The sequence below is a fragment of the Macrobrachium rosenbergii genome, chromosome 45 (genome assembly GCF_040412425.1).
Source record: "Macrobrachium rosenbergii isolate ZJJX-2024 chromosome 45, ASM4041242v1, whole genome shotgun sequence".
In the NCBI taxonomy this organism is placed as follows: Eukaryota; Metazoa; Arthropoda; class Malacostraca; order Decapoda; family Palaemonidae; genus Macrobrachium; species Macrobrachium rosenbergii.
The window spans coordinates 18,728,769-18,756,690 of NC_089785.1; the positions used below are offsets into that span (position 1 = coordinate 18,728,769).

Sequence of the window (27,922 nt, forward strand, 5' to 3'; positions counted from 1 at the left end):
GAAATGCTGAAGATGTTAGATTTCCTGATGAATTGCCTCATTCTGAACCAGCTGGAAAAAGCAGAAGCATGGGTTGAGAAGCAGAATCATTGCAAAGAAGTACCTATGCATGCCTTGCATTCTAGAGTATTTCTATGTAACGAATACAGGATATAATATTTGCTTCAAGGTGCAATATCCTTTGCAAAAGACCAAACACCTAGGTAGCAGCTTTATCTCAGTAGTCCCTTACCACGCAGGCTTCGTTTAAAAAAATAATATATAATGTATATAAACTGTTGACTATTGTTAAGTGGCATAAAGGCAATACTGCACAAGCATGCACTGTGTAAGAGAATTAATGTCAGCAAAGATATCTCCAAAATTTTGTGCTGAAGCTAGAGAAGAAGTGTGCAATTTTTGAAGATTAATTTCTCAACATTATTCAGGAATTAAACTATGTGCTTGTGTATCAACAATCTGTATGAAATCATGTGAATGCATTCCAGTAAAGGAAGTAATGTAATGCAGTATTTTTTTTTTCCATTTCCTACAGATAAGATAGACCCAAATTGCTACCAAAGCAAACTTCGTAATACATATGGGTTCAGGTTTTGTAACAAGAACATGTATAAAAGTAAGAAATCTTTGACAGAACCTCCAGCATTTTCAGTTTTATTGAGACATCAGATGCAAGGAAGTTGTTTATTTTAAGGTATGTCATTTTTCCTCCACTCAAGTATGAGTTCTTGAAGCTAGCTGTTGGAGAGTGATGAGTTTGGCTTGGTGGGCAGATTAACGTACATAAAAGCTACAAGTTAATTTTGTTCGTGATTTGTGTAAGTTTTCCTTGAGGGATTACCATTTACTGTGTGCTTGCATGGTAAATTGTAGATGGTACTAAAGGTATTGTTGCAGTGTCCTGTCTTAGACCCCAGCTGAATTGCCTTCTGCGTTTTAATTTCTTTAATTTGACTTTCCTCCAATTTTCAGCGCTCAAGAACAAATACTTTGTGTGAGAGCTTTCAAATTTACAAATGTGTCTCATTAATTTAATTTTTAATAATGATTCTATTAATACTAATTTGCTTAATGAGACTTAGACGTCAGTTTATTAAACAAATAGCCCATTGGACTTATAACTGGGTAGATTCCTGAATGTCATACGTAAATATGTATTACTTCTTATTTTTCCCCGACCTTTTATATTTTGTATTTTTTGAAGATTTTCTCTGTCATTAATGTACAGTAGATGTTTCAGGGACAGTTTTTATAAAGACTATAAAAACCAAGGAATTATTAGTCTACCATAAAGAAATATTTTGTTAAGACAAATTTTATTTTTGTGGGTATAGAAACCATCAACTTAGATAACTGTTATGCACTGGCTTCAAGAGAGTGACATACCCAGGCCTGGATGACATGTAGCATGAATAAGAGAGATCTGCAATGGATGAAAGGAGATGGGCGACAATGGAAGCCGATAGGGAGGCTGGATGTAGAACAAAAGTTCCCCAGGCTCAAGAGAAAGATGCAGAACTCTTTGAGGGAGATGGCCCTGAGGTAGGAGCAGGAGAATGTGGACTGGCTTCTCAACTTGGCATATATTGGACTTGGTCATCTGATGAATTATGTTTGAAAAGTGCTGAAGTAGCTGAGGCTCAAAAATACAGCCTACAAGGTTGAAGCCATCCTCTTCTGCAGAAAAAAAACATACATAACTTTCAGAGACCAGAAAGCTAGAGCATTTTTGGAGATGGAAGTAATGATTACTGGTGAAATTTAGCGCAGTTGGTGACAAAACTATGCCCTTTTTGAAATTGCGATGTATCACTGGAGTAAATTTTTTCTTTCAGTTTCTTCTGTATCTGAAGGAGAGGGGATGGTGAAGGATTTCATGGGTTCATGCAGATCACTTGGAAGTTGGATCTTAGCAATGACGTTTTAAGAGAGATGACCTCATTGCCAATTTCTTTCAGTTAACATGAGCTGTCAAGTCATGCATGTTGTTATTTGGCTTAGCATAAAAGACGACCATTTTGATAGCTAAATCATGCTTAGTACAAGAGTAAGGCTTCATTTAAGAAGAGACATTTCTTGTGGCATTCATTGTCAAAGGTAAAGACAATGAACCTTGATTCTTTTGTGGTCATAACATCCAATTTCTAAGGAAGTAGAGCTTTGGAAAGAGCTGCCCTGAAGTTCCTGATGGCAGATTCATCCATGCCTCTCTCTGAGAGTAAATCCACCAGTAAGGAAATCATGGGAGATGGAGTAGGCAACTAAAGCATCTAGATCTTATTATGGATAAAGAAGCATCTGCCAGCCTTATGGAGAAAGCCTCACCTTCCCAGGGGAAGACTGAATAGCCTCTCTTCATGAAGTAGAGGGTGAACAAAATTGGTGATGTATGAAAATATGAGGCTGATAATGGAGACTGGACCACGGGTAGATGTCTCACAAGACATCTGTCAGGGGGGCCCAGGTTGGCCTCATGCCATTCCTATAAGGACCACTTTGGTGTTATGAGAGTCTCTCAAAAGATTTTGTGATGTTGTCATCTTGTCCAAACTGATCTCGAGACTGAAGGAAGGAAAGACGCAAACTTCAAGTTCATAGTTTTAAGAATAGAAAGCAGTGCTAGCTAAGTTTCATCATGAGAGATTCAAAACGTGTGTGCGAGAGGATCCCCAAATGCAGTAAGTCATCCGGCATACTGCAAGGTGGAGTGCCCCTTCGCAGTAATCACATGTTGACCCCCAGCTGAAGTTTGGAAGTTATGCAAAACAGTTCTTTACTTTTTCCACTTGTTCACGTTCCGCTTCTGCTGCTTTCGTGGTTTTCACACCTATCGTGCTTCAGCTTTCGCCCTTCCTGCTGCAGCTCTGTTCCACAGTTCCCATCCATCTGCGGTTTTTCATCCCACACCTCTCCAACTATTGTAGTAGCAGTAGGAAATGCAGACCGTTATCTTCAGTTTCATACATTTTCTTTCTCTCTCCCTCCTCCATAACTGGATTATAATTTTGAAATGCAGTTGCTAGACTAAAGAAAATCAGGTAGCAGTACAGTATTCAAGAGCATAAGAGTCCATGACAAGTGAAAATGGTGGAGAAGGTTCAAGTTTAGGGGTTAAATTTGAGTAAATATTTAGGGAAGGAAAAGTGATAGTTCTTTAAAGATGTAAATGCAGAGAAGAATGTTAATGAACAAATGGCTCTTGGAACACACACGCACACAAAAATGCAAATGGAGAGATACTCTCTGAAGTAAATGCAGTTTTTGAAGATTTGTTGAATTTGGCTAAAAAAAAAAAAAAAAGCAGAGCAGAATGGTGGAAGGGTTAAAGGGTGTACTGGAATTTTGAGAATACTTGTAGGGCAACTATGAGGAACAATGGAAAGCTGCTGGAAATTAATAGAAAGGACTGCAAGTGAGAGTCGGTTACAGTGGAGAAAGTGTGAGAGTGATCAGGGTGTGTAAGTTATATCTGGATGGGGGAAAGATTCCAAAGGAAGGGGTGAGAGCAGTAATTGTTAACTTTTATAAAGGAAAAGACAAAATATTTTTGAAAGAATTACTATAGAGGCATAGCCTTAATTAGTAGGCTATACTTAAGAAGGTACATGGCAGGGTAGGGTTTTGACTGAGAAGAAAAAGATAGATTATAGACGATGAGATAGGGGAAGTACAATATGGCTTAGATCAGAGAAAGGGGGTGTGTGGATGCATTATAAAAAATTTTAGAAGTTTTAGAGAAAAGGGAGGATCCTGTGTGTGGGCTATGCTGAGCTTACGTTAGAATAGATGAGAGTTGCAGTGTGCTACATACTGTGAAGTTGAGTCACAGAATAATAAAGGAGGAAAGATCTGGGGGAGAAAAGTAGGGTTAATGGGAGCCAAAGCTGGAAAGCATGCTAAATTAACTTTCCTGCTTGGAACTGAAGTGTGGATGTTGAACAAGAATGTAGAATGAAAAATGTAGTCTCTATAGAAACAAAATGTTTTTAAAGTATATTTGCAATAAAACGGATTGAAAGGTAGGAACTGCAGAGATACAGAGAAGTGGTTAAAAGATAGCTTAAATAAAAAGATGGACCTGAGTCTGTTCCATTATGCTAGAATGAAAGACTTTGAATATTTGACTTGGCTTTTGTCTTAAGCGATCAACTAATTTGTAGAAACGGTTTATTCGCCTAATAAAAAGGGGGGGATATTATGATACATTTTGCACTCAGAATATTCTAATTCATTAATGAAGAAAATTTCAGCAACAACATCCACTGATGAGGAAAAGATTTGTGAGAGAGGTGCAAAATAATGAGCAGGAAGACAAGTACTGTCCATTTATTGATGAAAACGAGCTGCTTATAAAGAGGGATGTGGATGTCTGTATAGTTCGCAGAGACCGCTGGTACAAAGATTTACAGGTGACCTGAGGTCAAACTAATTCCTTACAAAAACAGGACAGGTTCATACGGAGAACATAGTGATTAACAATGTCTGACACATAACATAAATAACTCGTTACTTGTACATAAAACATGATTGTTTAGAAAGACAACATATATACAGTTACAATTATGATGATAAATATATATTCCGATCCACCTTAGGTTGATGAAAAGGCACTGCAGAAAATGGGATGTTCTCTACAGAGAACGCATTGAGCGGGGACTTTACAATACCCCCCCCCCGCCACAACGCAGGCAACGTATGATTAAACCAGGTATCTGCTGGGGTGACGAAGGGGGCCTCTCTTTCTCGATGTCAACTGGAGAGGGCAGTCACCTTCCCTGGTATCCCCGGCAGTGGTTTGTTGGGGTACCTTTCCGTCAGGTTTCTGGGTTTTTCGGGGACGCCCTTGCCTCCTTCCTGCGACCGGGGTTGTTTGAGGGGCTGCCACATCCCGCAGGAGATCTTGGGGTCCGCCTCCATTACCCCCCTCCAGGAATGCAGGTTTGAGATGATCTATTGACACCCAGTCTTCCCGCCCATGGATGGATATTCGGAATGCCTTCTTGTTCCTTTCCAGTACAAGGAAAGATCCCCTGCAGGGTCTAGTCAAGGGTGGGCGTACGGTGTCGTCCCTGATGAAGACGTGGGTGGTGAAGGACAGCCAGGGGGTATGAAGGGGGACGTCCTGTCGGTGAATGTCTTTTGGCAGGGGGCAAACTTTCTAACCCTGTCTTGGAGCCTCTGCGTTCCTATGTCGTCCCTGTCCTCTGCGACGAGTTCCCCTGGTACTACCAGAGTCTCCCCACAGACATTTCCCGCTGAGGAGGGGTCGCCATTGGCTCTGGGGGCGGTCCTCAACCCGAGGAGGACCCAGGGCAGCTGGTACTTCCAGTTTTCAGAGGAGCAACGAGCCATGAGGGACGCCTTCAGAGACCTGTAGAACTTTTCCACCATTCTGTTGGCTGCAGGGTTGTAGGTGGTGGTGCTGTGGTGAGTGGTCCCCATTAGACGTGCCTACTGACTTGAAATTCAACCTTCCAAAGAATATGGCGTTCATTAGAAAGAAGTAACAGAAGGTAATGATATATGCAAAGAGAAGAAATCACTGATTAAAAAAAGAATGAATAAATTAAGAAATAAATAAACAAATAGATGAAAATATAAATGAATGTAAGTAAATATAATTGAAGATGCAATGATTGACTACCATAACACTATTCTCCTTGCAGTTTAATACATTTTTATCTGTTTATTAATTTATTAGTTTCTTTTTTCTGTTTCAGCAATTGAGATCTCTTCTTTCTGTATTTCCCCTTACCTCCTCTTCTTCCTAATGAGCACCATAATATTCTTTGGAAGCCTGTGGTGGGATTTTTCCATACGAATAGGACTCATCTTATTAATAATAATAATAATAGTAATATTGAATGAAATTGCTGCATCAGCTGCATTTCATTTGTATAGAGTCTTCGCTATTTTTCTAATCGTTTTTTTTTTCTCTGCTACAGCATCGGCTTAGTAACGTTCCGATGTTATTCACCTTCAAATTGAAGTAGTCGAAATTCAGGGATTGTGAGAGACATAATAAACGTACAGTGGTAAAACATATATCAATGGAAAGGCCAGGAAATTCTACATATGGCCAATTGCATGAGATTCAAGACAAATTAGTGAATACAATGCAGTAGCATAATACATGTGAAATGGCGAGACGTTTGGCGTCTTCACAAACAGAAACATACAGTTTGATACAGAATATTCGGTGGAACATTATGAGTACATGATTAAAATGCTTGCATGGCAATGCAAGTAGTGGTGATTGTACATATATCTAGACAACAATGTTTAGGGAGAAACAGACGGAAATATTGTATGGTAGAAGTTGCGTTCCTTGAGAGAAAACGGGGTGTTCTTGTTCCCTCTTTGTCTGGGTCCCTCCGAAGATATAACGCACACACGCGTGTGCTCGAAACTTGGAAAGAGACCGCCATCGGTGCGATGGATGGGTCTCTTACACTCATTTCGGCGTGGCGCGCATCATAGACGAGAAGACCAAGGCAGACGTTACCATGACGACGCTACCTGAAGAGGTCTTCAACAAAATCTCTCCATGGCTTGACTCACAACCAGACAAGGTCATGTACTCGGCCTTGCGAGACAAGCTGATGCAAATATGCCATGCCCGTCCCCGAAAGAGCACAGCGCGCACTAGACCTATTGACCCAGCCCCTTGGGGAAGCATCACCAGGCGACCACGCAGACGGGCGCAGGAAGGAAATTAGCTTGACAAAAGCAGTATTTCTGCGGCGCCTTCCGCAGGAGGTAAAGGGTCAAATTAAAGACGCAGACGCCTGTGAGTTTTCGATTCAACAGAATAGTTCTGCTGATGTAAGACGTCTGATGACGTCACATGAAAGGTCTAATGTTTCATATTTATGTTTCTTTGATTCCACTGTCTTGTTAATTGGAATTGATATATATTTCATTATTGGCATGATTGCTATTGTATTCAATGGAAGGTATTTCTCATTTTCTTAAGTTTATCAGTTTTGTACAAATAAGTCAGTTTCGTTTGAGGGTTGTGGTCGGAGTTCGGACATGACTTAGACTCAAGTATTATTGAGGTTATTGTTATTTGCTGATATTCGTCATTAATTGGGTTATTATATCTTTGATATTATTAACCATTTAATTTTTCCATCTAGAAATGGCCCCCCCCCTTTTACTACCTTATGGCCAAGCATTTATTCCATTGTATTGTTTATTGTAACATACGAACAATGTTTTGATTGAGAAGGCTGGGAGCTGAGCTGATCAGCTGATTGTCATTTTTGTTGACCCATTTTGAAAACTGTCCGGCGCTTTTATTGTGACCCTCGTTATTTAATCTGCCAGTCTCGGTGGTGACGATGACTTGTATGACAGGTAAGAAATGTGTCATTGAGTTCTTATAAGGTTGTGATGACGGAAGTCTTTGCCAAACTTTGGGTAAACCACAGGACATTTTGGCTGATGTAAACCTAAACTAACATACGGTGCCAGTACAGTCCCCGCCCCTCCCCTTGCATCCCCCCTAAACGGACACACACACACACACACACGCACGCACGCACGCTCACTTCCAGACTCCCAAAAACCATAGCTTAAATGTGAATGCAGAGTGAGGGGCCATGAATTTTTTGGGGTGGGTTTCATGGGACAGAATCCCTCCCGCCCCTACCCCCACCCGGCCATGTTCGGGCACGGCATCCAAGGTTAGGTTAGGTAACTGTAATGTCTAGTTAGGTCATATTAAAAGTAAATATAAAAACATAAGATGGTAAATTTCTTATCTTAGTAAATTTTTCAAATAATACTGTATAGGCTATATTATAGTACATCCTTTTGTATATTCTTCAGTCAGAAATTTATATTGATAAGTGAGATCTTCATGTTTAATGAGATAACTACTACAGCAACCAATACCCCTCACTCTGCATTCGCTCCCAGGGTTATTTACAGGATTGCATCCTAACCTTGCCAAGGAATCTTGGTCCTATTCGGGCTAAAGGGGGGTGGGGGAGAGGGTAAAGGGCGCTTAAGGTTAAGAGGCAACTCTGTAAATAGCATAGCCACATGATTTTGTTTTTCCTGCGCCATTGTTACTTAAGCGTTTCATTGCGTAATGTTGTATTTTTGCCACAGGTTTTCTTGTTTGTGTTAGACATATTTTATCATTCATGTGGGTGTAATTTAACTATTTTTAGACCCCCCAACCCCCATCCCATCCAAAACCTTGAGTTCCCTCAGTGTGCTGTTGCCCACCCAGTTAGTCTAGTGTTAGGTATCGGCACTGGTGGAACAAAAGCTAATGTTATGCACCAATAATAAAAAGCAATTGGGTAATTTTACGCTGGCTGCTTTGAGAAATTCTGTATATTAAAGTGTTAATTTATAGAAATAATGTCCATTGTCTGTGTGTTTGACAAGAAATTAATTTTTATAAGTACCCTTATATGATTTATGTCTGTGTCTTGGTACTTGCAACAACTTTTCTTCTGTGTGATACCTGTCTTCTGCTCCCTGTCTGTCTACTTTGCAATAATGACGTAAGTAGCCAGTAAATAATGCTCTCTCAAATGTTTGTTATGTAATCAATTATATGATATTGTATATTTAATGCATGTTCTGCTGTTACAGTTTTATGATACTTGGCTTTTGTCGTATCTGAATTTTCAGTCTTTGCTCTCTTTTTAACCTTGAAAGTGACAAAGGCTTGAGTTGGATTTTTCCATTTTGTCTCTCAGGATTTTTGCAGAAAGATGTCAAGAGACACATTTTCCATGTTGAGGTAAAGAAGGAGTATTTTTTCTGTTATCTCATGGTATATTTTTATGGTGTCAAACCTTTGTCCCAACCTACCTAGGACAGAAGACCTTCCTGGGTAAGCAATGTGCTGCTAAGTGAGTGCAAGGTTAAAGGGGTGTCCTGCTAAGTCCTGGTGCCATAGCTTAGTTTGTTAGGATATATCATGAAAGACCAGTGCCACATATTACATTGAAGGTTAATGAGGTTCTAGGTAGGACCTGGCAGCATAGTGTAGGGTAATCCTTTGTCAGGGAAAGTTAGGTTAGACTGTGTTGCTGTATTTGTCATTCCCCCAGTTAACTGATCAGTTTTGTTTTTCTTCATGCAAACCCTTGTTCCCAATAGTCAGATGTAAGAGGGGGTTTATGAGGTAAAAAATTACCTATGGAAATGTCAAAACTGTTTGCATTGTCAAAACTATCTAAAAAAATTTGTTCATGAAACTTACCCGTCAGATATATATATAGCTGTATTCTCCGAAGGTCCGACAGAATTTCAAATTTCACGGCTGCACGCAGTGGCCGGTCAGGTGGTTAGTACCCATTCCCGCCGCTGGGAGGCGGGTATCAGAACCATTCCCATTTTCCATTCAGATTTTCTCTGTCGCCGGTGTTGTCAACAACTGTTGTCTGCACCTCCGTCATAGGATTTGCTTTTTCTAGATTACTGAGTATCTCATTGTCTTTTGGTATTTTGACTTTGGATCGGTAGATCGGCATACGCTTTTTTGACTTTTCTTTGGGTTTTTGATTTAGATTATCATTATGTCTGGGTCTAGCTCTGCTAGTTACCGTATGCGTGTGTGATGTCTGAATGTAAGGTGAGGTTGCCGAAAGCTGCGGTTGACCCTCACACTATTTGTTCTAACTGTAGGAAGCATATATGCATGTTGAATGATAGGTGTGATGAATGTGCTTCTTTGTCTGAAAATGAATGGAGAGCGTATGATAAATATGTGAGGAAGTTGGAGCGTGATCGACTGAGGAGGTCTTCCTCCAGGAGTGCTTCTCTTTGCGGAAGTGTTGATGTCGGCCCTAACTCCCTGTACCTTTAGATCCTAACCCTGTGGTTTTGTCTCCTGCCCCTGAGATCGTGCCAGTGGAGACTAATATGCTTTCCGCTATGATGGAATCGATTCGTGCTTTAGAATCTAAAGTGTCAGCTCTCCAAGATAAGTGTTGTGAAGTGACTAGTGCCCCAGTGCAGTGGAGGGGGCGTCAGACCGGCCCCATCATGCCTCTAGGCCTGGACCTCTGCTGGACTCCCAGGACTCAGGGAGAGAGCATGTCGAAAGCCGAAGGAGGGTGACGGGGAACCCCCACCGGTCTGGCGTCCCTTCGGCAGGTCCTGAAGACGTTTCCCAGGCTGCCCAGGCTCGATCTCGTGTTCGGGTCCTGAAGGACTGCTTCTCGTCTTCTGACACGTCCTCCCCACGCAGGGGTTGGAACCGTCAGATAGACTCTCGCCCTCTTAAGAGAAGCTTTAGGGAGGAGGACGCTTCGCCCTCTCTCTCCTACTCTGTGCTCCTCGCCAGAGTTTGTGGATCGTTTCCCCATAAAAGAAGTTCCGGACGTCATCCCAAGAAGACGTTTTTGAGCGCCCAAGAGCTCTCCCTCCTCAAGAGAAGAGGATTAGGACGCCCCCTCGTCCTTCTGCCTCTAGGTTCCGTGATTCTCCAGAGAGAGGCGTCACCAACGAGGACCCTTATTGCCTCCATGCAGCAGCAACTCTCCTCGTTCATTGCAGAGAGAGTCCAGGTCCCGTCCTCGTCGGAAGGATGTTAGACTTCCAGTGAAGAGATCTAGGCGGTCTCCTTCTCCTGCTCCTCGTTCGTCACCTTCGTCCTGCTTCGCCGCTCGTCGTGGAAGGAACCCTAGACTCGTCCCCAGAGGGTGTTGGGAGGATCGTCTTGACGTCACCCCAGGACGCCCTCCCCTCCCTTCTCGTTCTAGACGTCATGTTCTCCATTTTGTTGATGACGCCGCCAGGCTTATGACGTTCGTCATGCTGCCAGACGTGACGCCCGGCTGGGCAAGAAGCTCGTCATGCTGCCAGACGTGACGCCCGAGGGGCGTTTTGACTCCCTTCAAGACGCTCCACCTGCCGTTGCTGTCGGCTCTCGTGTGGTTCCTGGTTCTCCAGCTGCTTTGCACGCCAGTTCCTCTTCCAAGCAGAGGTCCCTGCGGCGTGTTTCCTCTCCAACTTCTCTCTGCTCTTCCCGCCCGATGTTGGAGATAGACTCAGGGTCTCGAGTCTGAAGATGAGTTGAAGGATCAGTCCTCGCCGTCGGACTACCAGATCCTCGTCAGGCTGTTGAAGGAATTGTTTCCTGACAAGTTTCTGCCGGCAGTTCCTCTCTCCCCTCCTTCTCAACTGACTTCTTCTAAGTCTAGGAAAGCTCCGGGATTCCTGAAAATGACTAAATCGCTCTCCACTAAGCGGGCCTTCAAGAAAGTCCATTTGTGGATGGACTCCCAAAGGCTCAAGGAAAGTCTTCTTTCGCCCTTCCCCCTTCAAGACTCTCGGGAAAAGCGGCGATGTGGTATGAGACCGGAGAAGACTTAGGCTTACGTCTTCCTTCCTCATCTAAGGGAGACTTCGCCTCGCTCGTTGATTCGAGTAGGAGGGCTCATCTGTCGACGCCAAGATTCCTGGACTCTTCACGGAGATGGACCATCTTTTGAAGGGCCTTTTCAAGACGTTAGAAGTCTTCAACTTCCTTGACTGGTGTCTTGGAGCTTTGGACATTAAGTCTCGGAGTCAGGACTCGATCTCCTTGTCGGACCTTTTGAGCGTCTTGTCTTGTATGGACAAGGCGGTCCGAGATGGTTCTGACGAATTGGCCTCGCACTTTGCAACAGGAGTGCTCAAGAAGAGGTCTCTATTCTGCTTTGAACTTCGCGCTCTGAAGTCCGTCTCCTTGGCACAGAAAGGAGAACTGTTGTTTGCTCCCCTTTTCCAATCATCTTTTCCCGGCCGTTGGTAAAGGACATCGCTGCAAGCTTGCAAGAGAAGACCACACAGGACCTGTTGGCTCAGTCATCGGCGCCCTGCGGTTCCTGTGACCTCGACGACGTCAAACCGGCAGCTTTCTCCCAAGATGAAGAAGCCCTTTTTGCCGGAGCATCCTCGAAGCCTTCTTCTCGAGGAAAGAACCTCTCGAGAGGTAAAGCCCTTGCTAGAGGTAGGGCAAGAAGTGATGTGATTCTCCTCCAGATACCGGTGGGTGCCAGGCTTCTTGCGTTTTCCAAGTCTGGAAAGTGAGAGGGGCAGACAGTTGGTCCCTTTCGGTTTTAGAGAAAGGATACAAGATCCCTTTCCTTTCTCCCCTCCCTTAAGCCTTTCGCCCTTGGACCTCTCCTCCGAGGAAGTGGTCCAGGAAAACAAGAGATCCTATACGACCTGCTGCAGCAAATGCTCGTCAAGAGCAATAGAACAGGTCGTGTGGCAGACCTGAATTCCCGGGCTTCTACAACAGGCTGTTCCTGGTCCCCAGGAGCAGTCGGGAAGTTGGAGACCTGTGCTGGATGTCAGCAGCCTGAACCGGCTTCAGTCATGAAAAGAAACTTTCAAGATGGAGACGGCGCAGTCTGTTCTAGGAGCCTTAAGACCTGGGGATTGGATGGTATCCTCGACCTTCAAGACGCGTGCTTTCCACGTGGACGATACATCCTCAGTCAAGGAAGTTCCTGAGGTTCGTCTTGAGGGGAAAGGTGTATCAATTCAGAGCTCTTTGCTTTGGCCTGTCCACAGCTCCCATGATTTTCACCGTCATCATGCGGAATGTAGCAAGGTGGCTGCATCTGGCAGGCGTACGTGTGTCGCTCTACTTGGACGACTGGCTGATTCGATTCATCGAGGGAGAGGTGTCTGGAGGATCTTCAAGCAACTTTAAATCTGACGAAGGAACTCGGCCTGCTGGTCAACTTCGAAAAGTCACACCTGACCCCAACGCAGTCCATCGTGTATCTGGGGATTCAGATGGACTCAGTGGCTTTTCGGGCTTTTCCGTCCCCGGAACGTCAACAGCTGTGCTACGAAAAAGTCCTGGCCTTCCTAGGGAAAGAAACCTGTTCGGTGAGGGAGTGGATGAGTCTGCTGGGGACCATTTCCTCACTGGAAAAGTTTGTTTTCCTAGGGAGACTACATCTCAGGCCTCTTCAATTCTTCCTGCAAGACAACTGGGAAGACAAGGAAAATCTCGAGTTGTCTCTCAAACTTTCCCTCGAAGTGAAGGAGCATCTCAGGTGGTGGTTGGATCCCTCGAGGCTTTCAGAGGGCGTGTCTCTCAGCCTTCCGAACCCCGACCTAGTGTTGTTCTCCGACGCGTCAATGTCGGGGTGGGGAGCAACACTGGGCAAGAGAGAAGTGTCAGGCATCTGGAGAGGGGAACAGGTGTCCTGGCATATCAATATGAAGGAATTAGGGCGATTTTTCTGGCCCTTCGATTCTTCCAAGATCAAGTGTCCGGTCGCACAGTCCAGGTGAACGCGGACAATACCACTGCTCTATCTTACCTGAAAAAACAGGAGGCACTCATTCTCGTTCCCTGTTCATTCTTGCGAAAGAGATCCTGTTGTGGGCGAGTTCCAGGAACGTTCACGATCTTGACGAGGTTCGTAGCAGGCGTTCAGAACGTGAGAGCGGACCTGCTAAGTCGTCGTCATCAACTGCTCCCCTTGACAGAGTGGACTCTGAACCAGGAAGTGTGCCAAAAACTGTGGGGTTTATGGGGTCGTCCCTTAGTGGACCTGTTTGCAACGTCAAAGAACAACAGGCTTCCGCTTTACTGCTCTCCTGTCCTGGATCCAGGAGCAGTGTCAATAGACGCCCTTCTTTGGGACTGGTCTCGTCTGGACCTTTACGCTTTCCCCTCCCTTCAAGATCCTGGGAGAAGTGGTCAGGAAGTTAGCGTCGTCGCAAAGATACGAGGATGACTCTGATCGCTCCGTATTGGCCTTACAAGGAGTGGTTTCGGAGGTAATGTCGCTGCTGGTAGACTTTCCAAGGGTGTTACCTCTTCGTCCAGATCTACTCAGACAGCCCCACTTCGAACGATACCATCAAAACCTCTCCGCTCTCGGTCTGACTGCGTTCAGACTATCGAAATGCTGGCGAGCGAGAGGTTTTTCAAGCAGGTGGCAAGAGCGATCGCGAGCCAGAAGAACATCCTCGATCGCAGTTTATCAATCGGTGGGCAGATGTTTTCGACAGTGGTGTACTTGAAAGCAGAGGATTTCCTCTTCCTCGACCACTGTGAGCCAGATTGCAGACTTCCTTCTTTTCCTTAGGGAAGTTCCGAAGCTGGCAGTCTCTACTATTAAGGGTATAAGAGTATGTTGTCGGCGGTCTTTCGACACAGAGGATTAGATATCGCCAACAATACGGACCTCCATGACCTCATTAGGTCGCTCGAGACGACTAAGGTGCCTCAGTTTTTGGTTCCATCTTGGAACTTGGACGTGGTTCTTAAGTTCCTGATGCAAAGCCCTTTGAACCCCCTTCATGCTGCTTCTTTGAGGAACTTAACAAAGAAGACTTTATTTTTAGTGGCTCTCAGCTACTGCAAAGAGAATCAGTGAGATTCATGCGATATCTAAGTCAGTTGGTTTTAAAGGAGACGATGCAGTGTGTTCTCTCCAACCGTCTTTTCTTGCCAAGAATGAGAACCCGTCTCACCCTGGCCCAAGTCCTTTGAATTGAAAGGTTTGGCGGGTATTCTGGGCCAGGATCCAGAAAGACTGCTTTGCCCTGTTCGGGCTCTTAAATTCTACTTGAACAAGACTAAAGAGTCGAGAGGTCTTGCAGACAGGTTATGGTGCTCGGTGAGAAGACCTGACGTCCCCATGTCAAAGAATGCGCTGGCTTTCTTCTTGAGGTCCACCATTCAAGAAGCGCATAAGAGTTGTCAGGAGAGTGACTTCAACTTTTGAAAGTTAAAGCGCATGAGGTTCGGGCTGTTGCAACGTCAGTAGCCTTTCAAAAGAACATGGCTCTGAACGATATTATGAATGCCACCTTTTGGAGAAGTCATTCTGTGTTCGCCTCATTACCTAAAGGACGTAAGAACAGTGTATGAGTCTGAGTCTTGCTGTTCACTGGGACCTTACGTTTCGGCTGGTACGATCTTGGGAGAAGGAGGCAGTACCCATCCTATCCTTTAATGTATGGTTAGGAATAGTTTTTAAAATTTTTTGGTTGTGTTTTTATGGTTGTGGGTAGACTGTGGGGCAGTCTTCCCTTTCCTTAGTTTTTAACTAGTCACGATGTTTGGTAGGTCAGGTGGTTATTTTTGTCTCTTTGCTTCCTTCTTGAGGGCTACGATCTGGGCACATAGTGGTCACGTCCCGTTGACAGATCGTCTGGAACTCTCCAACCATATAGGTCTCTACCTCGTTGGAAACTCCAGTAAAGCAGACGCAGACTTGGGTGACAGTAATCACGAAGTCAGCTATGCTAAAAGGTAAGGAACCAAGATGTGTAATCATCTACATTGTTTTGTTTCTCAATCCTATGCTGTCTCTGCCCACCTCCAATGGTGCGATTCAGCTATATATATATCTGACGGGTAAGTTTCATGAACAAAATGATATTTTAATGATAAAATAAGGTTTGTTCATACTTACCTGGCAGATATATATATTCGTAGTGCCCACCCACCTCCCCTCAGGAGACAACGGCACTATGAAAATCTGAATGGAAAATGGGAATGGTTCCTGATACCCGCCTCCCAGCGGCGGGAATGGGTACTAACCACCTGACCGGCCACTCGTGTGCCGCTCAAATTTGAAATTCTGTCGGACCTTCGGAGAATACAGCTATATATATATCTGCCAGGTAAGTATGAACAAACCTTATTTTATCATTAAAATATCATTTCAGTGCCACACTAAAGTACAGTATTGGTAACTTGTATAATTTATCCTAAGGTTTTAAAGTGAAGTACAGTACAGTACAGAAAAAAAATCTTAATCACATACTAGCATGGAACTCAGGTGAGCAGTGTGGCCCACGGGGTTCTCATTTTTTTGCTTAATTAATTCTTCTGAATTTTAATCAGAGCAAGCACTGTAAAAAGTAAATACATAATGTTCTGTGGTAGCATATACAGTATTATCTTGAGTCTGTTTAATGATGTTGGGGTAGGGATGGATAAGACTAGAGTGTTCTGGGTACTAGAAAAATTGTAAAAGAGCAAACTGATATGGTGAGTCAGGGATTATTTGTAGTTTCACATAGAAGGGAACTTTGCATAACCTGATTTAGTTGAAATTATTTGGGGTAGGGTGTGGCATACCTCCTCAACACATATAGGCCTAAGTGTGCTTAATTGACACAGCATGGTCATAGAGTAATCAGGGATGGACTGTTGTACTTGGTGGAAACAACCCTTTGTACCCCTCCCATTGCGCCCTTGTTTCAATCACCAAATTGAACCCAGTTTTAGTTAGTTAAGGTTGATTTATTGTGGCAAGTCAGTTTTCACCAACCTAGCCATACTTAGTTAGGCACATTCAGAGATAGTGGGTTCTTACTTGTTTAAATGCCTGTGTATCTGCACTTGCATGGTTCATTTACACAATCTAAACAAACCAAACATTAGTGATTTAAGAATGGGTTTTGTGTCTGGCTTCATTATGAATACACTATCATTCATCGAGGGATTTATTTTATTATTTTTTTAGAACAGTTTAGTATCAAAACATTCATAATTACCTCTGTTCAGGTACTTTTACCCATGCAATTGCAATGGAACGGTGAATATTTTGTATCAGGTGTTTGCAAAAGATGTAACATGAGTTTAATCGATGCTGTTATTTTTATTCAATATGGTGCTTTGCTGTCAGTAGCCAGTATTTAACAGCACTCAGTCCAAGCAAAATAAAAAATTGAAAATAAGTCATACATTTTGGAAGTTGGTGAGTAATATTTCAGAGTAGCTAAAATCCTAATTAAAGTTGTTGTCCAAAAATCACAACTCATTTAGGTAGACAGACAGATATTAGTTACAACTTCTTCAGGTGCAAACTCATGAAATCATGAGTATCCAAAACTCCTTACAACATGGAAAGAAATTATATTTATAAACAGGTGAGATTCAAATGACTGTACTGTACATCAAAAACTAAAGGTTGCTAATTAAACACAAACAAAAATTTGAAGTTTAGTATACTGTTCAAAATATAGATTATGGTTATTTTTTAAATTTTATACTTTTATCATGAGAAGTAAATTTAATATACTGTATACAGTATTTTTATATTCTTGATACATAATCATTTATTTAGCTTGCATCTTCCATTGGTCAAATATTTGAATCTAAGGACACTACCATAAGTCTAAGTATTGTTTCTTCCAATGCACTGGCACTGTTTGGTTTAGATTGCATTCTGGCCTACTGATCTTAATGTAGCCAATCCTAGGGCACCTTGCCTTACCTGATACATTCTAGGGTACCTTGATACTACCCAGTTTAGGGTCCATAACATTGCAGCCAAATTTTATTTTCCTTTTACTGATTGTCTTTTCATTATCAGTTACAGCTTCAATTTGGCATGGTCACAAACCCCAATTCACCTACTTTTGCCAAAATCTTCCTGGTCACTTCACTATTACCTGATAAATGCCTTGTTCAAATAGTCTAATTTATTTTTGGGGGCAATGCCATGAATTGCTCAAATCAGTTTTCACTCAGCCGTGAAGCTATTTTTACATTTGGGTTAGACAAGCTATTTCTTCAATGGTTGGTTACAATATCTGTAGTAAATTATGGTCTTTGTTAGACTTCAGTTGTAGTTAGACTTACTCCATTAAACTCTTGATGGATTGCTTGTGTTGTGTGTTTTGATCATCTTGACCTCATGAGCTGTTAAGCAAGTCAACAACCCTTAAAGATATGCAATACTGATGTTCATAATGCTCAACATATTCACTCATCTCTGTTTCAATTTTCATACCATAAGTAAGCATTTTCAGAGATGTTTGTAAGATGTGTGGTTTCTGCACACTTTTAAACCAAGATGGGGTAGGCTAAGGGTTGCTCTCACTCTGAGGGTATAAACTTCATGGAACTTGTGGTTGTCTTCCTAGCCTTAAAAGCTTCAGAACTGGAGAGGCATCATTGCAGCAGTCAGACAATAGAGCATCGCCTAAAACAGGAGTCTTTTCAAGTCTTCAGGCAAGATAGGCTGCCTTAACATCTTGGGGTTATGCATAGATGCTGTAAAAGTTGGATATCTAAAAAACTTACGTTCATTTGTTGCTAGCCACCTGCCCTTTCCTGGATCCAAAAAGCTTTGATGTCAGTCTAGGAGGAAGATCTGATTCTTGCTAGGGTTAGAGTCCACAAGGTATGTTCCCTTGCAGTTTTTGAGGATTTTGATCATCCTGTCAGTAATGGAAGTCTTGGATGCTTCCTCTTTGAACCGTTGTCAGTTGACCTATTCTTCTACCTGATGAATATCCTGGTCTCATCACTCATTCTTCATCTTACTGGGCTATACCCTCCTGCCTAGGTAATCTTTTTCTTGTTAGCAAGGGAGTCATCAATCTTTCACTGGTATTAGGAAGCTTCAGACTCTATGTTGGACTCATTGCCTTATGGTGCTCAAAATGAATGATCCCCAAGCCTCAAGGCACTTGTAGTTCAAGACATGAGTCAAGTACTAAGTATCACGTATTCTTGATTCAGGTCCCTCTTCTAAACAGCTTGTAGGTCTTTCTTGCCAGCATAAAGCAAGACTCCCTCTTCTCTTTGACAGTGAGACAACCAGTTGGTAGTACAGTACATCTCTTTTAACTTTAGTGACGTTTTCCTGAAGTGCAACTTTACTGAAGTATTCATAATTCATTTTAACTTTACGAAAGTATTCATAATTCATTTTTTCCTTTCCTTTTCATGCATTGGTCCAGGGAAACAAAATGGAGCAGTACAATGGTTACCCTTTACAGGGATGGTGCATCAGGCAACAGAAACATCAAGTGCATCAATGCTTGTACAGTACCTGTGTTTTCCAGGTACTAATCACTGATTGTCAGGAGAGAGTGGTATAATTAAAAGTAAGTTTATATTTATGACACTGAATTTGTTTTAAAACCTTTCTTAATCTCTTGTGATATTGAAAAAATATTTTGCATTCACATTATTACTTTGGTAATTTTAGCTTTTACTTCTGTTACTGGAAAGCCAATTAGAAGAATTCTAAAAGCATTGTTAGTTACCTTTGTTCATTGGAGACATTTTTGTGGCATGTAATATGATGGTGTGAAGCCAGTCAGAATTTTTATTCTTAATAATGATGAAACAAGCTATCTTCTGCAACTTTCAAATATTCTGTAACTATTCTGATACGTTGATAAACTATACTGACATTGTTTGCTTTTCTTGGTCCATACAGCTATTGAAGACCAAATTCACATGCTCCATCCACTGACATGACCCTTGAAGAGGTTTATTTGAGGATTTGTTGCTCTTCAAGGCTTATTGGCAAAATGGAAGTTAACAACAAGGGCCCTTTGCTTAGAAATGTGCAGAAGGAACCTTTATCACTTCAAAACCCACAAAAAAAAATCACAGAAGGTGATAAAAGGTGAGGAAAGAAAGTCCTATGGTATAAAAATAGCTTTATTTTTCATAAATAATTTTCCATATTTTTTTACAAGTATATTTTACATTACAATTTTAACCAAAAGTATTTTCCCTCTTGTATAGGCAATGAATAACCAGAGTCAAAATCTAATTTGATATCAAGGATACTGCTAACTGATAACAGTGTTTCTTGTGCTTTTATACACATTACTTCTGCTAGAAGAAACCTTCTGTCAGTTAACCGATCCTCATGTTGTTTAAGAGAGGTCTGAATTTTTTTGCATTGTTTCTGAATTTCTTCATACTCTGCTAGGACCCACTCAGAAATTCCATCGTTAGCTAGGAGTTCGTCATTTTGCGTGTTTCTTGTAGCAACATACTCTCTTACTATTCCTTCAAAAGCTTCTCTTATTTTTGTTCCACAATGTTTTTGTTCCTTATATAAGTTAACAGCTTGTGACTGGAAGAGGGTTAATTTTGGTTTATATTCACATGCTATATCTTCATAAAGCAATCTCCAAATGACCTGTAGCACTTTCCAGTTATTTTGGTACAGGCTGCACATGACGACAATTTCAATAAAATAACTAAGAGCAAGGTTTGGCAGTACGAGTTCTTGTATCTGGTTTTTGAGAAAAGTCAGAGGATTCAAGGATATTAAATAAGGTAACGAATACTTTTGTAGCTGAAACACAATATGACATGAAGCATCTCTGATTACTGGGTCTTCATCTTGCAGTAAATCTAACACTGCAACAATTAGCTGTTCCTTGGGAGATATGCCTATACACAACTGACTAAGGAAGAGTGGAGGAAAAGCTATTGTAAGAGCTGTACTTGCTTCTAAACGATAGTCTTCTGTTGAAGTTGCGTTGGAATACTTGCATACAACAGAGGAAAATTCATTTACAACTTCACACATAACTATTGAATCAAATTGCTCTACACTGCAGAGGTACTTTATCACAAAGGCAAAAACTGTCAGTACTTTTGAAGCTATTTTTGCTCCAGAAAAGCCTTGAAGTAAAATTAATAAATTTTCCATACATTTTTTAGATGGGATTTGTGTAATCCTGTTTTGTTTTTTTAGTATTACATATAAGATTCTTACTAAAACTGAAGATCTGAGGTTTTCAGAATCTTCCAGTTTCTGCCAGATTGTCATTTCGACCCTTTCCATCCACCTTTCACTTCTGCTGTTTTCAATAAAACTTTCCAAAAATGTTAGATAGTATTCCTCTAGTACTTGATTATACAGAATTAATTTCAATACAAATTTTTCCTTTTCTTCCTCTGAGAGTTGCATTATCTTTAACTTTGTGGCTGTCAGTACAAACTGTGGAGCCCCTGGTTTACAAACATCAGTAGAATCTAGATTAATGTCTAAGTTCTCAAACTTCAAAGTCTTTAAAATTTTTAAGGCTGTACTGGCAATAACGTAATATGCACTAGCAGATTTCAAAATCATTACCATAAGTGAAACCAGCGGTACTCTCACACTATCATCGGTGGCCAGGTTAGGGTAGGTATCTAAAAATTCTATAATAGTAAGTAATTTACCATGCACTTCATTTGCAGACAACCTCTCATTTGTTAAGGAACTAATTATACGCTTAACCATCACAACAGCTTGTTCACTTGGCGTGAGAGCAACAAGGGAAAGTGCACTTAACCGTCGAACAGTGTGAATTTGAGATCCCAGTAAAAGAATTGTTACACTGTAGTATTTACTTAATCTTTCATTTAGTTCTAGACTCTGCTGTAAGCCTGTGCCAGGAGAAAGTCTGGCAAGCAAACTTAGTACAGGTACCAGATTAGAATGTTCTGCTAAGGATGGTGAAAATGTCTGGTTGTTAAAGTCTTCATTATCTTTCAAGTCTTTTAAACATGTACTGCTATCTTGGTTTATTTGTGAATTTCTGGTATTTTTATTATTTTCTAGAAGCTGAAGGAGAAAGTCCGCGAGTGCAGCATGTCTAGCCAAGAATTCGGATGCAGTAAGGCTGTTAAGGATAGATGAATCATCACGAACCTTTTTCTGCCCAACCATCCTTGGAACAACAGCACCATAAAGTTGCAAAGCAGCATTTCTGAAAAATAAGTATTAAAACTTCAGAACACTTCAGCTACAAAGTACACATGATGCTTGAAAGGTAAGAGGGTTATGGTTATTGATGCAGTGTTTGAGAGGCAGACACATTACATTCATAATTGTAGGATAAGCAAATTACATTTAACATACATATAACATTAGTATGATGTTGGTTTGTTACAGATGGGTTGTAAAAAGTAAATACTGAATTATTTTTCCAATTATGAACGCTCCTATTTCTACTTGGGACTATTCTTCCAGTTAAGGGTGGACGAACATGATGAACAGATACATACACTAGAATAGTTATCAAATCATCATACTCCAAAGGGAATCCTAGAACTTCAATAAAGTAATATTGCCTCCCAGTTACCTTCAACATGTCTGATATGAATTATTTTGGATATATCCAAGATTCACTTTTTTAATTTGCAATGTTATAGTAGGCTTTTATTTAAATATAAAATGTTGCAAGTTTTATTCTTGGTCAATAAACTATACATAGTTCTAGGATTTGGAGTGCTTCAATTCTTCTCTCTTTAGCAGGTTTATGAAATCTTTAAGTTTTGGCCACTGCTACTTTCAGGTAGCCTCCTAACATAATGTTACCAATATCCATGTTTACTGTGCAATTTGTTAATCCATGAATTGAGTGGTTTAGTATCTTGTTTCTGTTTCCTGCAAGACTGGCAGTTTCTCACCGTATTGGTTTCCCTAATATAGTGCTGTCTTTAGAGATAAGCTCCATTTTTCTCTCTTCCTAAAGTATTCATAATTATAGCCTTTCAAAGAATGATAACCTAACAAAGATAGAAGTGGCAAGAGATTCACAATATCACTGCTCGAATCGACTGTAGCTTCTTGTCTACAATACTGTACATTAAAATTTGGAATGTGAAGGACAATTGGGTACTGAGTGTCAGCCATTCAGAACTTTGTGGTATTTTCAGCTTGTGGATTTGTATCATCTTATGTCCCTATAGTTTACTCAAGTATGATGGAAGGGTGAAGAGTTGCATTAAGCTCAAGCTAAAATTACTTGCTTTCTTGAGGATTTATTCCTTCTGGAGATTCAAATGCTGTCTTTCATATATGGAGAATCCTTCAGCACATGTGCTGGACTGGCTGTAAACTGACTAACAAAGAGGGAATCCTGGTGGAGTTGGGGGGTCGGGGGGATTTACCCACGCCACCTATTGTTCCTTCCTTTATTTTAGCTGTGCTGACTTGGATGAGTACCCTTGTGTTCACTGTGTGTTGCTTTTATCTTCTGAGTTTTGGTTTTCAAATGGAAAACAGGATCTATGTCACTATCAAGAAAGGGTTCCCAGAATTTCTAGAACACAGAGCCATGTTAGAAGTGATGCCTAGTCCTCCCAAATCTTTCCTACCCACAGTGGCCATTCCCCCCTTCCCCGTCCCCTGGCATTTCCACTTCTGGGAATGACAGGTTGTGATCTTACAAACCCATTCATCCCTCATCAGATGATGAGGAGGCTTCAGATGTCTTTAATATACCTATCGAAGGTTTGTCCTTCCTATAGTATTGCTGGTGTTCTGTCTCTTGACTTTTCTCAACTCCTTGGCAGGAAAGAATGGAGGTCAACAGATCTCACTCATAATTGCTACAGCTATTGATCCTCCCTTCCACAGGCATCCCCATCAGACTGAGGTCCCACCAGTTGTCCTGCTGAGCATGTGGAGGTGTTGATTTCCCTCCCTGCCCATTTAGGGAAATGGATAGGTCTCCAGGACCAAAGAGTAGGACCAAAAAAAGGAGACTGTTACTCTTTGTTCTCATCCTCCTCCTTGGACTATTGTGTAAGAAGAATAAGGTTCAAGACCAGTATGAAGAGATCCTGGTGTTCATTGGACCTTCACTCCCCCCATTGGAGGTGAAGCAGAGGTGTTAGGTTGCCCTTGAGTGACCTACATTCTTGGTGTAGAGGCAGTGCCTTGTCACACCAATACTCAGATGGTGCTGCATATCCTCACTGCCCTTGACTACCAGTCCCTACATGGGGCAAGGTCTCCATGTGGGATAGTCACACTGAGCCTAGTCATTCTCCCCGGCTGTTCTCAGTTACCAACACAATGGGAGCTCTTTACAGGTGAACTTTAAGGAGCTCTCCTTACAGTTCACCTGTAGCTGCCCATAGGAGCCCATTCACCTTCACCTTGTTCGGCGCTTGCGCTTTCCTACCCTATAAAGTGGGCTCGTCCTTGCTCCCGGGAGAGGTCTCCCATCCCCCGCTTCATCCCAGCCCTGAGAAGAGAGGGACTGTAGCACTCTTGTGCTCCTCTCCTCACTCCCCACCCCACACCCACTCCAACACTGCCATAGACCCTATATCAGGGGTGCATTTAAGTTGTAACCCTACTGGCACTCACCACCTATTGGTGCCAAGGACTGCTCCACTGTTGGGACAGGAGTGAGAGTGGTCTTTGGAACAAAAGTTGGATGTCTCTCCACCTGCCTCAAAGGTGGCAGGCACCAGTGGTGTTGGTGAGCCTTTGGGGACCAAGTGCCCTTCACCCTCAGAGTCTTTCCCAGCAGATCTGGAGCAGTGGTTTCAAGAGGACATGCTTAAATGCGACCTCAGTGTCGACTTGGCCAACAATATCATCCTTGGGATGGGTGGCTGGTTCTGCCCAAGAAGTGAGACCTTCAGAATGGTCATCTTGTGGTGGTTTTGCCAAGGTGAACGTCTTGATCTGCAGGTCAGGGAGTTCCTTGTAGCTAGCAGATCAAGTCAACTCCTCCCTTCTCTGCTGGCCAGGCATAAGAAATACACCACCTGGGAAGGCAGTGAGGACACTCCTCTTAGATTGGGTCTGTCATTGTGCCACCTCATGAACAGCCTGCCCCTCTCAAAACTCCATCAGGAGGGGCTCTCCACCTTCATTGTAGCAAACAGCTTGGAAACTGATGACAGCAGCTGTTCATGCCACATCTTCATTAGACCTTTGGCAATGTGCCTTCACTATTCATGAGCGGTCAGTAGTTTTTTCTATCTGGTCCCTGGGATTCTATAGCCCCCTTTCCCTGGTGGAGAAGGTCACAGACGTCTTGGCTCTGAATGGGTATATCCATCAGACTCCATTCACCAAAGAAGCCTTTTGTTCAGTGTCTCTACCCTGTTCAGTCTCTTCTGCCAGGTGATCAACAAGGTGTTCATCACTCTGGTAGCCTCTTGTTGGCCTCAGTACATGGAACTCTTCACCCTCCTAATAGATATTCCAATAGTTTCCCCAGTGGCCCAGCCTTCTGTGCCAAGAACACATTTGCAGGTATCATCTAGCAATCCAGTCCCTGCAACATCACAGTGGTTATCCAGTATCTCCTGCTGGGCAGTGAGAGAAATTTCTGGGTACCTCTGCTGTTTCTCCACAGTTGTGAATCAGGGGAAGTGGACCATCTTCTAGAAATGGTTTTGTAGAAGGGGTTACTCTCTAGTCATTACCTCTTTGGCAAACAGCTGACTTTCAGGAGTCTGCCGTTAAAGGTTACCGAGCAGCCTCTTCTCATGTTTTCTGACAAAATTTAGACTTTTCTGCTTTAGTGGAATTGTTCATGCTCATTAGGAATTTCGAACAATCCTGCCTTTCTTGAGAAATATGCCCTGCAGAGTGGGATGTTTCTTTGGTCATTTGGAGGCCTAACAGCTGCTCTCTACGGGCCGTTGTCTCAATCCACAAATAGAGACCATACCATGAAAATTATTTCCGCAAATAGAGACCGTACCATGAAAATTATTTTCCTTTTAGCCCTAGCATTGCCAGCAAGAGTTCAGGAATCACATAGTTTGCATTATCTCATTCGACACTCAAAAGGGTATGGCTTACTTTCCTTTGTACCAAAATTCATAGTGACAACTCAAAATCCCTGGATTCTGAGAGCATTGAGAGATTCTTGATCCTTTCCTTCTCTGACTTAACTTGTGGCCAGATGAGATGTTATTGTGCCTGGTCTGTGCCCTTAGTGCTACCTGAAAACAGCGTACTCCTTAAGGCCGGAGTGCAGGTGCCTTTTTGTTAGCACTGGTCATCTTGAGGAGGTGTCTTGGAATACCATCTTCTGGCTTTGAGGCCATTACACTGGCATACAATCCCCCCCCTCAGAGGAGTCAGGCCTTTTCACCCATCTGAGTGAGAACTGTCAATCAGGGGTGTAGGACCATCTCTCACCTTTTGGTGGAACTATTTGGTTCAACAGGCAATGAGGGCTGGGGTCTAGCAGAGTTAGACTACCTTTTCCTTATTCTACCAGAGGGATCTTGCTCTTAAGTCCCTCAATACCTTCTCCTTGGGACCATTGGTAGCTACTCAACAAGTAGCGTCATTACTGGTCTTGGACTAGGCACCGTGTTTCATTCGAGTACTCAGGCTGGATAGGTTATTCTGGGAATGAATGAGGAATGTGTGGTTTTATCCCTTGCATTCCTTTACTTTTCCTTACTTGAGAGCATTTGAGCCGAAGTGCAAGCAGAACCCAAATGAGTTTGATGTAAGTAAACTAAGAGCACCTGTTGCACTACCTTAGGATGCATTGCTTTCTGTCTCTTATAACAGGGGGAAGGGGAGACATGGCAGAGTTTTTCCTGAACCTATCAATTTTTATTAGCCAGGAAAAACTGACCGATAAGACCTTTTGGTACTGTAATTAGTCCTAATTCTCCCAAGTTTCTTCCTACAAAGTTTTTGATGCAGGCTCTGGACCTTGCAGCCTCTTTCTCTGTGTAGTGGGTAGTGGTGCAGTGTTTTTGTCTGCTTTGCAAGCAACAGGAAGATTGGCTTTCCTGGTGGGCACTCACCCTCTGTCACATGGCATTACCTTCCACCTAAGGAGTGAGTCTCCTTAAATGAAAGGCATAGTGTTTCTATCACTGTAGGAACAAATCACAAATTTTAAAGTAATTGGTATTTTTCCTAGGTATACAAACCAAAGCCTTTCATATAGGTTTAACCCACCTCAATCACCCTGCTCTGCTTGTCTCCTGCCCAAGGAACAATGGATGAGTAAGAAGTGCATGGGTAACCCCTCCTCTCTCTCCTCCCATCCACCAAGATATCCTCTTTGTTTGTCAGTTTACAAGGAGTCCAGCATATGCACTGAGTTATACTCCATATATGAAATGCTTTGGTTTGTATACGTAAGCAAAATACTTTACAATTTGTGATTTTTGGTAATAAACCCTGATTGTTGGCTCTTAGTCCCCAAGTATATTGTCTGTTACCTTTAACATAGGAATAGTAAGCGAAACTTTAATTCATGGCATATCTGCATCTATGACAAAGTCAAGAATCCAGTTTGGTGTGTAGTACCTAATCCTGGAATGTATGGTTTATCCAGCCACAGCAGTGCATTAAGTACAAGAAAAATGCAGATTTTCAATTTGTATGAAGTAAATCATTACATTTATTAGTATGCACAAATTAAAAAGTAAAAGATATGATGGAAAGTTTAGATTGTTTATTAGTAGTCATGTATAATGGTTACATCACTTATAAAGTGTTTTTTGAAGGGTACAACTATGAATGGTTTGGCCTTGATGGAAATTCTCACCAAACAGTTTTCTTGATTCTAGAAATCTTAAATTCAAGGGTATTTTTCAAGGTAATAAAATGATGAAAACAAAAGATTACCCAAGGTATAATAATGTAAAATTGCTTAAAGGCCTACAGATTAATATATTGTAGGTTCTATTGTAACGATTACATTCAGAGTACTAACGTTAATATGTTGTACGTTCTATTGTGATAATTATATTTAGGGTGTACTAACATCAACTAATGAATGCATTAAAGAGTAACATTATGTTCTTACCTTAGGGCCCAGGAGTTACTAGTGAAAGCCTTCAAACAAGTCATGGTAATGCTCGGCATGTGCTGAATAAGATGATGGGCCAAGGATGCATGGATGACTAAAGAGTGCAAGATGTGAAGGGCCAGTACCGGGGGAGAATCCACAGTGTTCTGTTCTTCATACTGAAAATATTATGCATATAACTGAAAGACCGTCTACTATGCAATATAAAATTTTACTTTGTATTTTCAATCCATTAAATAACAATGGAATACAGAATATCTTTCATTACAATTAAAAAGGAGCAATAGAAGATGTAAATATTACAGAGGACTGCTCGATATCAGGTTAGTATACAGGTATTGTACAATACTCTACAACTAGCAAAGTTAACTAAGAAAGATTACTGGTAACTACTGTGACTTCAATATATTGTGCTGCATAAATATACATGATGTCAATGGCTTTGTAAAAAAAAAAAATGGAATTTTTGTTTTACACATGCAAAGTATTAGTTAAAAGTTTACATATACAGACTATGCTTCAGCTAACAAAGCAATGGATTGCCCGTAGTAAGTCCTAAACAAAAAGGATCAGAAATATGTATCAACTAAATTGTAAAACTCCCAATTAACCTGCACTAAATAGCTGC

At 41.9% G+C, this 27,922-nt stretch overlaps 1 protein-coding gene and 1 long non-coding RNA gene across 4 annotated transcripts in view; one reads left to right on the forward strand and one right to left on the reverse strand.

Annotated features, from left to right (window-relative positions):
• The first annotated feature begins 535 nt into the window (after nucleotides 1-535).
• Nucleotides 536-27,546, forward strand: LOC136829743 (uncharacterized). Of its 2 annotated transcripts, none has more exons than XR_010850466.1 (5): nucleotides 536-694; nucleotides 18,697-18,843; nucleotides 19,182-19,373; nucleotides 21,315-21,525; nucleotides 27,297-27,546. It is a non-coding gene; the product is annotated as an uncharacterized lncRNA (long non-coding RNA). The 2 variants fall into 2 exon arrangements; XR_010850467.1 differs by lacking the exon at nucleotides 536-694 and adding an exon at nucleotides 7,230-7,362 and having other exon boundaries at nucleotides 18,715-18,843.
• LOC136829740 (tRNA (32-2'-O)-methyltransferase regulator THADA-like) overlaps nucleotides 19,395-27,922 on the reverse strand; it is a 305,236-nt gene continuing 296,708 nt past the window's right edge. For both annotated transcript variants that reach the window (XM_067088559.1, XM_067088558.1), the window contains exons 15-16: nucleotides 27,292-27,452; nucleotides 19,395-21,462 (exon numbers count right to left, since the gene is read on the reverse strand). In XM_067088559.1, coding sequence (XP_066944660.1) covers nucleotides 19,458-21,462; nucleotides 27,292-27,452 — 2,166 coding nt within the window. In that variant the 3' untranslated portion in view covers nucleotides 19,395-19,457. The remainder of the gene's footprint in view (nucleotides 21,463-27,291; nucleotides 27,453-27,922) is intronic.